General features: G+C 43.0%; 1 protein-coding gene across 2 annotated transcripts in view; it reads right to left on the reverse strand.

The window, feature by feature from the left end:
- Nucleotides 1–13,135, reverse strand: part of DENND2C (DENN domain containing 2C) — a 151,902-nt gene that overhangs the window by 62,952 nt on the left and 75,815 nt on the right. For both annotated transcript variants that reach the window (XM_030220812.1, XM_030220811.1), the window contains one exon: nt 759–1,824. In XM_030220812.1, coding sequence (XP_030076672.1) covers nt 759–1,588 — 830 coding nt within the window. In that variant the 5' untranslated portion in view covers nt 1,589–1,824. The remainder of the gene's footprint in view (nt 1–758; nt 1,825–13,135) is intronic.

The raw sequence follows: 13,135 nt of genomic DNA on the forward strand, positions 1-13,135 counted from the left end.
TTAGGTTGGGCTAGGTAATAAATGTGAGTAGATACTTTTTTAAATGTAAATGTATTACTACTTGTAGGGTTGACTTGTTTTATATTTTTAAATTTATTACTATGCATTGATAAAAGTCACTTTGGACCCCTAGAGAAGAAAGCAGGGTATACATCCAAGAACTGTATACAACAGAACAGAACTTAACCATCACAATGAATGAACAAAATACATTTTACTAAGGACCGCTGAAAAATGGCCTTTGCTAGTGTAGGTGCGTGTTTTGGCCGCACGCAGATCCATTTTTCAGCGCACCTGTACAAAATGCCTTTTTTTTTTTTGCCGAAAATGGACGTGTGGCAAAATGAAAATTGGTGCGCATCAATTTTGGGTCTGAGACCTTATCACCACCCACTGACTTAGCGGTAACCGGGCAGTAATGGTCAACGCATGTACAATGCCTTTTACTGCCCAGTTAGAACCACGCGCTGGAAAATAAAAATTATTTTCTGGCGCACGTTGTGGACGCGCGTAAAAAATGAAATTACCAAACAGGCCACGCGGTAGCTAGGAAGTAATTCGAAATTGATGCGCATTGGGTGCGCGTAGGCACCTAAGCAGCTTAGTAAAAAGGCCCCTTAATTTGTCTATTAGAGACTAATTAATAAGCAGTTTCGTCTACTCTATGACAAAAATGCTATGAATTCTGCAGGGCCCAGAATAAAGGATTCTACAAAATAACATATGCAAATTCAGTACCACATACACATTCAGCTAACCTTTTAGATCTGGGTCGTATTCCATTTCCATATCTTTTCTGTTCAGAATGTTCACAGGGGAGGGCAAACCGAGGGGCAGCAGCAGTCCCTCTACCATTATTGTTGCTGCTGTGTTCCCTATGATCCTGCTCAGATGAATAGCGAAATGTCCTGCGGGGTTTTGGTATAGGGTTGACTGTGGGTTTACTGTCTGATCCATCTGAGTCACAGTAAATATTTTCCAAGCTTTTTACAGTCATATGTCCACCAGCCAGTACTTTCAAGTTTACTTCCGTCCCAGTAGAACTGCATCGTTCCCTTTTTCTTTTCAAGTCTAAAGCAAAGGTTTTGCTTTTATTTTCTGGAGCGACTCCCCCCCTCTTCCATAGTCCTCGAGACGTGTAAAAATTTCCCGGCGGAAGCTCCTTCTCTGGATCTAAAAAAGCTCTTCTCGTATTTCCATATTCTCTTCCCTGAGAAGACACTGAGCTGGTTTCTGTTTCTTCACTCGAGATTTCAAACACATTACCTTGTTCCGTTAATCCATCTTCTGAAACATTTTCTCCACTGCCTTCCCTAAAATCCAGACCTAGGTATTCTCCCTTTGGCAGTCCTATTCCCCTGTTGTTTCCCAATTCATCTGATCTTATCTTTGAAAGGGGGACATGACTATTACGCTGTTTCACCCCAAAGTTCTTCAGTAAGTGTTCTTCAGCATTACATCCACTAGTCCTTCCTTCCCATTGAGAAATCTTTTGTTTTATATTTTTGCAGTGGCTTCTGGAAAGTGTGTTCAAAGCGGAGCGGGAAAAGCCACTCTCAGGGTTTCCCGTTGGATGCATAACTGGCATTTGAATCTTCACAAAAGCTCCATTACAAATGCATCCATTCAACAAAAACTGTATAATTTCAACGGCATTCTCATCCCTTCCACGCCCTCCTCCCACTCTTTTCTACTTGCGCTTCCAAATGGTGTCAAAGTATTCCACCTTTTGTTAACTTTGGTCAGCTCCAGTTCTGGCAGAAAAGCAGCCGATCACAACGTAAATCCACTGTGGAAACTGTTACAAGGCCTCTTGCTGCATTCCTGTGAAGGACAGCAAACAGAACATCATTACTACATCTTTACAGTAAAAAGCACAATTAAAGCAGTGTTCCACATCAAATGCAAGGAAGAAATACTAACAAGGCAACTAGGGTTTGATACCACAGAAAGATTAAGGCAGCAAATGTAACTGGAAAAAGTTTATTTCACTATAGTAAAATCATTTTTCATATAGAGTTATAACTTGCAATGTATGATGATGATCTAAACCTCATTTCTTTAGATGTGTGAAGTTTTACTCTGTTTCCTTTGAAATCACAGAAAGGACATGTTATTATACGTCCCGTATCTGAAGAAAAGGCTGGGAGGACTCTAAGGTTCATGGACTACCTTTTAATAGGGACTGAAAAAAACAAAACAAAACCGAATGTATCACAGCTTAAAAAGACTCAGGACCAACATTCAAAAAAAAGCTGAGCTCCTAAATCTACGCTCCTAAGGCGCAGTTTCACTAAAGTGCAATACATTTTCTGGTTACCACAGATAAAGGCTAAAATTAATGTGTGGTAGCTGCAAAACCTATGCAGTAAAGGCCTACTACTACTAACCGTTTCTATAGTGCTACTAGACATATGCAGCACTGTACACATTATATGCAGGCACTTTCTCTGTCCCTAGAGGGCTCACAATCTAAGTTTTTGTACCTGGGGCAATGGAGGGTTAGGTGACCTGCCCAAGGTCACAAGGAGCTGCAGTGGGAATTGAACCCAGGTTGCCAGGATCAAAGCCCACTGCACTAACCATTAGGCCACTCCTCCACTTTCCCTCATCAACATACTAGGTGGTGTGTCAGTTTTCACAGTTTAGACTAGTCCTCTCCCTCTTGTTGCCTCCTTTTCTCTCTTCCCTCCCTCCTGTCGTTGCAATGTGAGTTAATGTTATCATGTGTGCAAGGTTTCTCTTGTTCTTTCCTATCCACCACTCTAGTTTGTTTCTTTACTTTGACTACTGTTTCATGAGTATTGTACACCACTTTGAACGGCTCACTGGCAAAGGCGGTATAGCAAGTATCAGTACAAATAAATAAGTATTTTCTTAGGTTACTCCTGATTCTGTCCACTTTCACCTTCATCCTATGCCTCCTCATTCCAGAGCTTTCTTTCAACTGAAATGCACTTCTTGTGCATTTATGCCACATAGGTATTTAAACACGTATTTAAACGTCTGTATCATATCCCCCCCTCTCCCACCTTTCCTCCAAAGCATACATATCGAGATCTTTAAGTCTATCACCATACACTTTACAACAAAGACCATTTTAGTAGCCATCCTCTGGACTGACTCTATCCTGTGTGTACCTTTTGAAGGTGCAGTCTCCAGAACTGTATACAGTATTCTAAATAAATCAGGCAGAGCATTTGATACAATAAAACCAGAAAACATGTGCTTGATCTACAATGCTCTCCTCTATGAAGGCAGCCCACAGTAACTTAAATCAATGCACATTACAGTAAAATAATTCATAATGTTGCAATTTAATGCACATTAAGAGGCAGATATCATGAATTATTCCCTTAACCCTGATTAGCAACTATTCCCATTAATTACTTGCCTTTCCAAGTTCAAGATGAGTTACAAGTAGATGAGTTATTTCCCTCACCATGTGGACTACCATTCTAGGTGATAAAGTAGGTAATATTCAGGTAGTGACAGTCAGTATGGGGCCCTTTTACTAAGCCGAATAGGCAACTATGAGCGTCCAACGCGTAACAATTTGGAACTACTGCATGGTCCAGGCGGTAATTCCATTTTTTCTGCATGTCCGATACACGCACTGGAAAATATTTTTTATTTTCCAACGCACTACGCTAACCAGGCGGTAATCGGCAGTGTACGCGTGCTGATGATTACCGCCCGGTTAACATGTGAGACCTTATCGCTAAGTCAATGGGTGGTGGTAAGGTCTCAGACCCAAAATGGACGTGTGCCAGTTTTAATTTTGCCGCACATCCACTTTCGTCCAAAAACAAAAAGGCCTTTTTTACAGTCACACTGAAAAATGGATCTGCGCAAGTCCAATACAGCGCAACTTAGTAAAAGGATCCCTGTGTTTTTTAAATGCTGGCTGCCACCATCTAAATTTCCTGGATATTCAGAGCCAGAACCAATCTGGGTATCAGCACTGAATATGTACAGCGCTGCGTAACCCTAGTAGCGCTTTAGAAATGTTAAATAGTAATAGTAGTAATATCCGGGCAGTCGGTGGCCTGCTAGTAGTTACTGGGTATCATAAATATTCAGCAGTAGTACCCGGATAAGCTACTCAGTTAATTTAGGCCAGCCTCGAATATCAGCAATGCCCAGGTAAACTCCTACCTCCACCCTCATTCTGTCCCCAGATTACACCAGCACTAAACAGACAGTACTACCACAGTCTCCCTGATTTCAGCAGCAATACCCAGTTATATACCACTGAAAATCCAGGGATCTCCCACCGATTATTGGCCCTATAAGACTTGATCATAGTCACTCTCTTGATCATAGTCACTCCTTTTACTAAGCTGGAGGAGTGGCCTAGTGGTTAGGGTGGTGGACTTTGGTCCTGGGGAACTGAGGAACTGAGTTTGATTCCCACTTCAGGCACAGGCAGCTCCTTGTGACTCTGGGCAAGTCACTTAACCCTCCATTGCCCCATGTAAGCCGCATTGAGCCTGCCATGAGTGGGAAAGCGCAGGGTACAAATGTAACAAAAATGAAATAGATACTATTGGAGATTCTACATGGAATGTTGCTATTCCACTAGCAACATTCCACGTAGAAGGCTGCGCAGGCTTCTGTTTCTGTGAGTCTGACGTCCTGCATGTCAGACTCACAGAAGCAGAAGCCTGCGTGGCCACATTGGTGAACTGCAAGGGCCGACTTCTACATGGAATGTTGCTAGTGGAATAGCAACATTCCATGTCGAATCTCAAATAGTAGCAACAGTGGAGGAGTGGCCTAGTGGTTAGGGTGGTGGACTTTGGTCCTGGGGAACTGAGGAACTGAGTTGGATTCCCACTTCAGGCACAGGCAGCTCCTTGTGACTCTGGGCAAGTCACTTAACCCTCCATTGCCCCATGTAAGCCACATTGAGCCTGCCATGAGTGGGAAAGCGCGGGATACAAATGTAACAAAAATAAATAAAGCTGTGTTAAGAGCTAGCACAGGTTTTACCACAGAAGTTAGCTCAAACCCATACTAATGAGAGTTAAAACAGCCAGCAAAGTAAAAACCCGCACTAGCTAATTAAAGCCACTATTACTGCTACTTATCGTTTATTTATTTTAAAGATGTCTACACCACCTATAACTAGGTGGTGTACAAAGAAACATACACATTTTCCATACAACATAAACATAAGCAGAGCACTTTTAAAAGTTCTCTCTTCACACAATCAGAATACGGACACAAATAATTGCGTTTTCAATAACTTCCTAAAATGTGTCCTGCTAACAGAAGTGAAAGCAGAGGCTTGGGTATCTGCATAATGCAATTTCATCAATACATCAGTTGATATAATCGCATTGCAATATCAGACCTCAATGCACGTGTCGGATGGTAAACAGTCAAGCTCTGTTTCAAATAAAATGGTGCAGCTGCAAACAGTACCTGATGTATAACTGTCAGCACCTTAAATTTAATTCTTTGCAAAACAGGTAACTCCCATTATTGCTCCGGCCGCTGCATTCTATACTACCTGCAATGCTTTAATACTCAGGGAAGACATACCTATGTATAAAGCATTGTAGTAATCCATGTGTACCAACACCATATTTTGGATTACACAGTGAAAATCATATCATTTGTATAGCGCTACTCGATATATGCAGAATTGTACACAAAACACATAAGAGACCATCCCTGCACAACAGAGCTTACAATCTATTCAAGACAGACAAACAGGACAAATAAGGGATTAGGACGTGATTTATTGTGGGAATGTTTAAAACCAACATGGGTACTGAGCAGGTGAATAAGGAGTCGAAAGTTAAAAGCAACCTCAAAAATGTGGGTTTTAGCGGCTAGGGTTGATGAATGGGTGTGTCGTGTGAGGGAGTGGCCAGCAGTTACAGCTAGCACCGTCAAGAAGTGACATTGAGTGCTGCTGCACTATTGGCAGTACAGTAGCATGGCAACTCAAAGAAGAACAGCCATGGCAGCACATCCCCCCCTTCCAATCCTGACACATCCACCCTTCCAATTCCCAGAAAAGTGACATACTCTGTTCCATGCAATCCCCCTCCCTGTCCATAAACCCCATCCCCCCCAAAATAAAGTTTGTCTCCCTCCAGAGTCCAACCTTCCATTCACCCTGAACCCCCATTGCTGGGGCCAACCCGGGAGTCGAAATCATGATCCAGTGGCCATGGCAGGAGTCCCCCTCTGCTCCCACCTAGGACTGCATTGGGATCAAAACAGCACAGTTCAGGCAGGAGCAGAAGAGGACCACTTTCACCAGCAGTCACTGGACCACCATTGCGAGCCCCAGGTAGTTCTGGGGGTCAGAGGAGGGAGGTTGGGCTCTGGGGGAATGGTATGCTACTGCAGGCTGTTCTTTCTTTCTTTTTTAATAGAGAGGTGTATTTTCTTTTTTAAGTGAGCCCACACCATGTTACATACTGTAGAAGACAGTGAAAGTGCTTGTGTGCTGTCTGCCTAGGGAACTGAGTAACTGAGTTCGATTCCCGGCACAGGCAGCTCCTTGTGACTCTGGGCAAGTCACTTAACCCTCCATTGCCCCATGTAAGCCGCATTGAGCCTGCCATGAGTGGGAAAGTGCGGGGTACAAATGTAACAATCAGTCCCACTAAAATGAGTGTGTGCCCTGTGCAGTAAATGCAAGACAGATGCTTTGCACCTCCCTGCATTAACCGCACAGGCTTTGTACTTACAGTGTGTTAGTTTTTGCACCTAATGCACTGTAAGTGCAAAAACAAACCTTACTATACCTTAGTAAAAGGGCCCCTAGTTCTCTACTGTAAGTTTCATTGTGTTTCTTCATGTTTATATAGAGAGTTGGGAAGCAATGCCAGAAAAGATATAAATTTCAAGGAAGGAAGGAAGGAAGGAAGTGCTGTTAGTCCCACTGGATACATAAAAATAAAGATCAAGAAACCGTACATGTACTAACTTAATACATTTTTGGCTGGCTTTTGATAGCTGTGTTCCCTTCATGAGATCAGTACAGAATGAGCTGGGGATTATTATTATTGATTACATTAAAATGGTGGTGTTGGTAGTGTTTGTTTTCAAAGCTATAAAGAGTTGTAGAGGGATTAAACAGAGGGAAACTAACAGCAGAATTTAAGGTGTAGGTTGACTCTGGTAATGAGTGAAAAAACCAATGTCACTTTCCTTTATGCTCATCTGAGTGTGTTTGGATTATTTTAATTTGAGTAGTCTTACAGTCTTACATAGGTTTGAAAGTTCCTTTTATAGTTTCTTGATTGTACGGTCATTGATGCAGTGGTCTGATATCCACACTGAACCTAGAGAATGACATGGGGACAAAGTTTGTCCCTGTCTCATCTCCGTGGACCCTGATTCCATCCCAACCCCGTCCCTGCAGGTTCTGTCCTCATCTGCAGAAGCCTTGAACACTTATGATTTTATATTTAAATCTTTTTATTAAATTATAAAAAGGAACAATATGCTGTGCAACTGTTGTTTACAAATCACAAATAGAAAACAATAATAACAATAAGCAACTATAATAACCCCCCTTCACCATCACCCTCTACCCTTCCAACCCCAACAATAGCTGACTTCTTCTACCCCAAGGAATCCTAATCCACCCTGTTAAAATGTCCACGGGTACAAAATACAACCTGTTCTGTATCCCCTACCGGGGAAAAATATGCCCTATGAAGCACTGTTATGATTTTTTAATCTGTGGATGTATAAGTCATCAACAATCTCAGGATTCAGTCTAGCTCTCCTGTTTTCCACAGTCCTTCCTGCAATAGAAGATGTGCTGGTAGTAGAAATGTACAGGATCCCCCATGCAAATTCTGCTAGTTGTGGCCAGCACGTTTTCTTGTTTTTGCAAAAAATTAAAATATTGTCGCCTGCATCACTCAAACATTTTCTTCCTGTTAAGTTTCTGTTTCTCGATACTGGTGATACCAGGAATATTTCTTTCAGTGATTCATTCATCAGTAGAAGGAGAAATGAAGGAAATCAGCATCTTCCTACCCACATTTGCACCTCCCCCCCCCCCCGATCATGAAATTCCAACCCCCTCAACCCTGATCAGAAAGTCCAAACCCCCTGCTAAGCCCTCACACCTCAGAACCCTCATTCACCTCTGGAAATTACCCAGAAGCAATGCCTGGTGGTCCAGTGGCAATGAGTGGGAGCTGCCCCCCTTCGCTCCCATTTCACCCAGATCTGGATTCAAAATGGTGTTTTGCAGTACTACCACTAGGGGGGGAGGGTCATCCTTCCATATAAGGGCATTTGGTGTGGAGTAGGGATGTCTTACTTTTGGCCAAGTCCTGGAGGTGAACAGAGATTCTGGGGAGGATTGAGGACAGGTGGGAGGAGCAGTGCTTAATGGGAGGGGCTTTGCCAAGATCTGATCTTGTGATCGGGGGGGGGGGGGGGGGAATGGGGGGGTTCGGCCCTTGTGCCTGGGGTTTGAACCACAGCCATGCTACTGGATTGCAAATAGCACAGCTGCACCTATACCCACCTGTTTTGTTTTTTAATTCTTTATTGGATTCACAGAATAATACAAACCATAATTTGTGTTGCAAAAACTATACACATAATTAGCCACTGCTGCTACAAATACACATTTTATAGTTTTATAACAAACCCTCCTCCCTCTCCCCCAACCGTATAACATGCCCCCACCTAGCAGAAAAATAACAAACAAGCAAACGTTAAACCACACAGTCAGATAAACTACTAGAGCTATAGTTTTCGCAGCCACTGCCAGTACTTGGCCCAGTTGTTCTCCATCTCCCCACATCTTATGGCTGTCAGTTTATTCAGCTGCTAATAGTTGCTCACTCTATTACTGTAAATCATGTAGCTAGGTTCCTGAGCCTTTTCCAAGAAGCTGCGACTTCATATTTTGCTGCTACTAAAGTATTTCAGTAGCATCCAGTCCTTTGCATCAGTACCTCCCCCTCTGATGTGTAACTGAAAGAGCCTTGGATTCCTTTCTACCTGGATTCCCAAGATTTCTTCCATCATTATAATACAATGATCCCCCCAAATCTCTCATATACACAATCCTACCCTGTATGCAGAAAGGTTCCCTGTTGCCCACACTTTCTCTGGCATTTTCTGAAGTCTGACCAGTTTTTATTTCCACCTATAGAGCAACTTATAGCCATTCTCCACTAAATTAGCCACAACAGACATTTTTGCTATTTTAGCATAGACTTGATCCCATTTACCCTCCTCCAGAGGCTCACCTAAGTCCTCTTTCCAATCTCAAACGTGCTGGGGCCTACTGCAGGTAGCAGCATCGTGTATAACTGAGATGGTTCCCTTTTCTCCATTGTTCCAAAATACGTCTCAAAAAAGCTCTTCTGTCCCCACAGATTCTCAGATAATGCCTTAATTGCAAATACCCAAACAGACTTCTGCTATGCAGCTTATAGAGATCTTGCAGTGCCTTAAAAGCTATCAAGTCCCGTTTCGCGTATAATTGCTCTTATCGCTCTAACCCTTTCCTCTCCCACTCCCAGAATACTCCTGATACTTGACTAGAAACAAAAGACCCTCACTGGTCCAAATGGATGTCAATACTGATGCTGCTTTTGCCCTCAGCAAGGTCTTTTTATATCTATACCAAATTCATAAAATGTGTCTACAAAATGGGCTCAGGCCCTCCCCACCAACTCCCCACCACTAGCGCCTCCTACAGCTTCACCCATTATCTGTGTTTCTGTGCCAGTCACAGACTGCCCCACATTGGGCTGCCACATGATATTTTTGGAGATTCAGAACAGCTAGGCCCCCCTCCATTTTAGGTATGCACAGTAACCCTTTGGCAACCTGGGGCAGACTCCCCTTCCAAATGAATCTCCATAACTTCTTGTTTAAAACTTTAAAGATGCATTCAGGCTCTTTTATTGGGAGTACTTGAAAAAGATATAAATATTCTAGCAACATCACCATCTTTACACTGGCTATTCTCCCCAGACAAAATAAATGCAATCTGTCCCAGTGCTCTGATCATGCCCTCCAGCAGCTGCATATAATTCAAGTGACACAACTAAGAGAAGCCTGGGGTGAGATGAACCCCTTAATAGTGAACACTCTGCTGCGTCCATTGGAAGGGGAAACTGTCCCTAAGCCTCCCTTCCTGTAAAAATCCAGCCAGATTTTTAAGATCTTAGATTTAGCTATATTAATCCTAACGGCCTCCTATATCCTTTCAGTTCCCATATCAACAGTACTAAGGAAACATGGGGCCTACCCATAAGATATTGTTTGCAAACAGAGTGATTCTATGATCTACACTCACTACCTCTATCCCCTTAATACCCAAGCAACTCTGTCAAGGGCTGAACTGAGTGAATAACCGTAGAGACAGCGGGCATCTTTGTTACTTACTGCCCCCCCTCTGTGCAGCTGAGCGAGCTACCATGCAGTATTGACCCATGCACTGTCATAGCAGGCCATTCATCCACACACCTATATCATCCCCATCCACTCCTGCATTAAGCAGCTACTGGTTGCTGTAATAGCATAACAGACATCAGCACGGGTCTGTGCTAATGTCCACTGCATTGTAAAACCCGTGCTAACTGTTTAATGCAACTCAGTAAAAGGGCCCCTAAGTTTCAGAGTTAAGAAAACAAAGTAAAACAAAGACAAGTAACCAGGGAAGTGTTTCTTTAAAATGTTCTGTGTAAACTAACCCTCATAGAACTTTAAGTCTACGCACATCAGCAGAGATGCCACTGTCTCTTGGTAAGAAGGGTATCAAAAATCGTCATCATTTTTCAGCCCTGCTCCTAAAAAAAATCTTCTCAGACCCTTTATATTTCAACAGAAGGCCAAGATGAATTCAAAGTTTCCCTTTAGAATGTCCATTACCAATTTTCAAGTGCTCACATCTTTGGCTCAGAAAGCCAAAAGAGGTCCCCTTGCAGCACTGTGTCAGTTTTTGGCAGAGGATGAGGCTTATTGTGATATCAACAGCAAGGGAAGGGTGTACTGGAGGCAGTGAAGGATGGAAAGATACCTCTTTTTTGTTTAAATAACTTTCATGATTTTCTTTTCTTTTTTGTTCTGAACTTTTAAGAACATTGTTTGGGCTCTGTCTGGGAGTATGGTATGCAAGCTGGTGATAAGCCAACCTCACCATTTATCTCCTAACATGTACCTACTAGTCGGCAGGCAGGGCAAGTATTTCCTGATTTTGCTAACTCCCATGCATCGATACCCAAACAAAATCTGGATGGATAGTGAATCTTCTCTGTATTCATATCTGAAGACGCAGCCTACAGAATTTAGGCTCATCTTTGGAGAAGGGTGCCTCATGCTTACATTTATTGACAGATTAGTAATAATGTAGTTTAGAGAGAATTCAAATAATAGATGAAATCCTAAACACAGTATTAAATAACTTCTCAAAAACATGACTAAAATAATTGAAAATGTATGACCAATTACTGTGTGGAAGCAAAAACATTGTTTTGGAGACCATGGCAGCCCACAAGTTCTGGCAAGTAAAAGCAAGCAGAATTTACTGGCAGTTAAATAGGGTATCAGTTACCTTGAACACTTCAAATGCTTTTACTACTGCTACTATTTATTTCAATAGCACTACTAGACGTACGCAGCACTCTACATTAAACATGTAAGAGACAGTCCTTGCTCAACAGAGCTCACAATCTAATCAAGACAAACGGACAAATAAGGGATTAGGAAATTACTTATGGTGGGAATGATAAAACATGGGTACTGAACAACTGAATAGGAGTTAGAAGTTAAAAGTAGCCTAAAAAAGGTGGACTTTTAATGAACACAGCTTTCAGCAGATATTTCTTTCAGAACTTTCGTATAAGCCCTCAAGTAGTACATGACCGTCTTGATAACATTCCTGCTCAAATTTATATAAGCTGTTATCTTCATCAGTAAAGCCAATACACCTTTAAAAAATTGTATGAATATCCTCAAGAATTGTTCTAGAAAACCTCAGATTTGGTATGCTATAGGGCCTCTTGAGTCCTTTAAAGCCCAATTTTGAAGAGCAGATCAAGATAAGAATTGGGATGTTCACAGTTCCCCAAGAATTTTACCAACCCCCTCCCCCCCCCCCCCCCCCAAAAAAAAAGCTTCTGCTCAATACACAACCTTTCGTAAAATATGTAAAAGAGTGCTGGCAAATACATATTTATTTGCTAGCACAAACTTTGGGGACACCAAATTCACAATCCTACACGTCCTAGCTGAGTAGAATATCAGGCTTATTTTCGAAAGAAAAGGGCGCCCATCTTTCGACACAAATCGGGAGATGGGCGTCCTTCTCACAGGGTCGCCCAAATTGGCATAATTGAAAGCCGATTTTGGGCGTCCCCAACAGCTTTCCATTGCAGGGACAACCAAAGTTCCCGGGGGCGTGTCAGAAACATAGCGAAGGCGGGACTGGGGTGTGCTCAACACATAGGCGTCCTCGGCTGATAATGGAAAAAAGAAAGGCGTCCCAAGAGCACTTGGCCGACTTTACTTGGTCCATTTTTTTCTTGCGGCCAAGCCTCAAAAAGGTGCCCAAACTGACCAGATGACCACCGGAGGGAATCGGGCATGATGTCCCCTTACTCCCCCAGTGGTCACTAACCCCCTCCCACCCTCAAAAAAAAAACTTTTAAAATATTTTTTTGCCAGCCTCTATGTCAGCCTCAAATGTCATACCCAGCTCCATGACAGCAGTATGCAGGTCCCTGGAGCAGTTTTAGTGGGTGCAGTGCACTTCAGGCAGGTGGACCCAGCCCCCCCCCCCCCCACCTGTTACACTTGTGGTGGTAAATGTGAGGTCTTCAAAACCCACCAGAAACCCACTGTACCCACATGTAGGTGCCCCCCTTCACCTGTAAGGGCTATGGTAGTGTTGTACAGTTGTGGGGAGTGGGTTTTGGGGAGGTTTTGGGGGACTCAGCACACAAGGTAAGGGAGCTATGCACCTGGGAGCATTTTCTGAAGTCCACTGCAGTGCCCCATAGGGTGCCCGGTTGGTGTCCTGGCATGTGACGGGGACCAGTGCACTACGAATGCTACCGCCTCCCATGACCAAAGGGCTTGCATTTGGTCGTTTCTGAGATGGGCGTCCTCGATTTCCATTGTCGCC

This window comes from Microcaecilia unicolor, chromosome 12, assembly GCF_901765095.1.
Source record: "Microcaecilia unicolor chromosome 12, aMicUni1.1, whole genome shotgun sequence".
Lineage (NCBI taxonomy): Eukaryota > Metazoa > Chordata > Amphibia > Gymnophiona > Siphonopidae > Microcaecilia > Microcaecilia unicolor.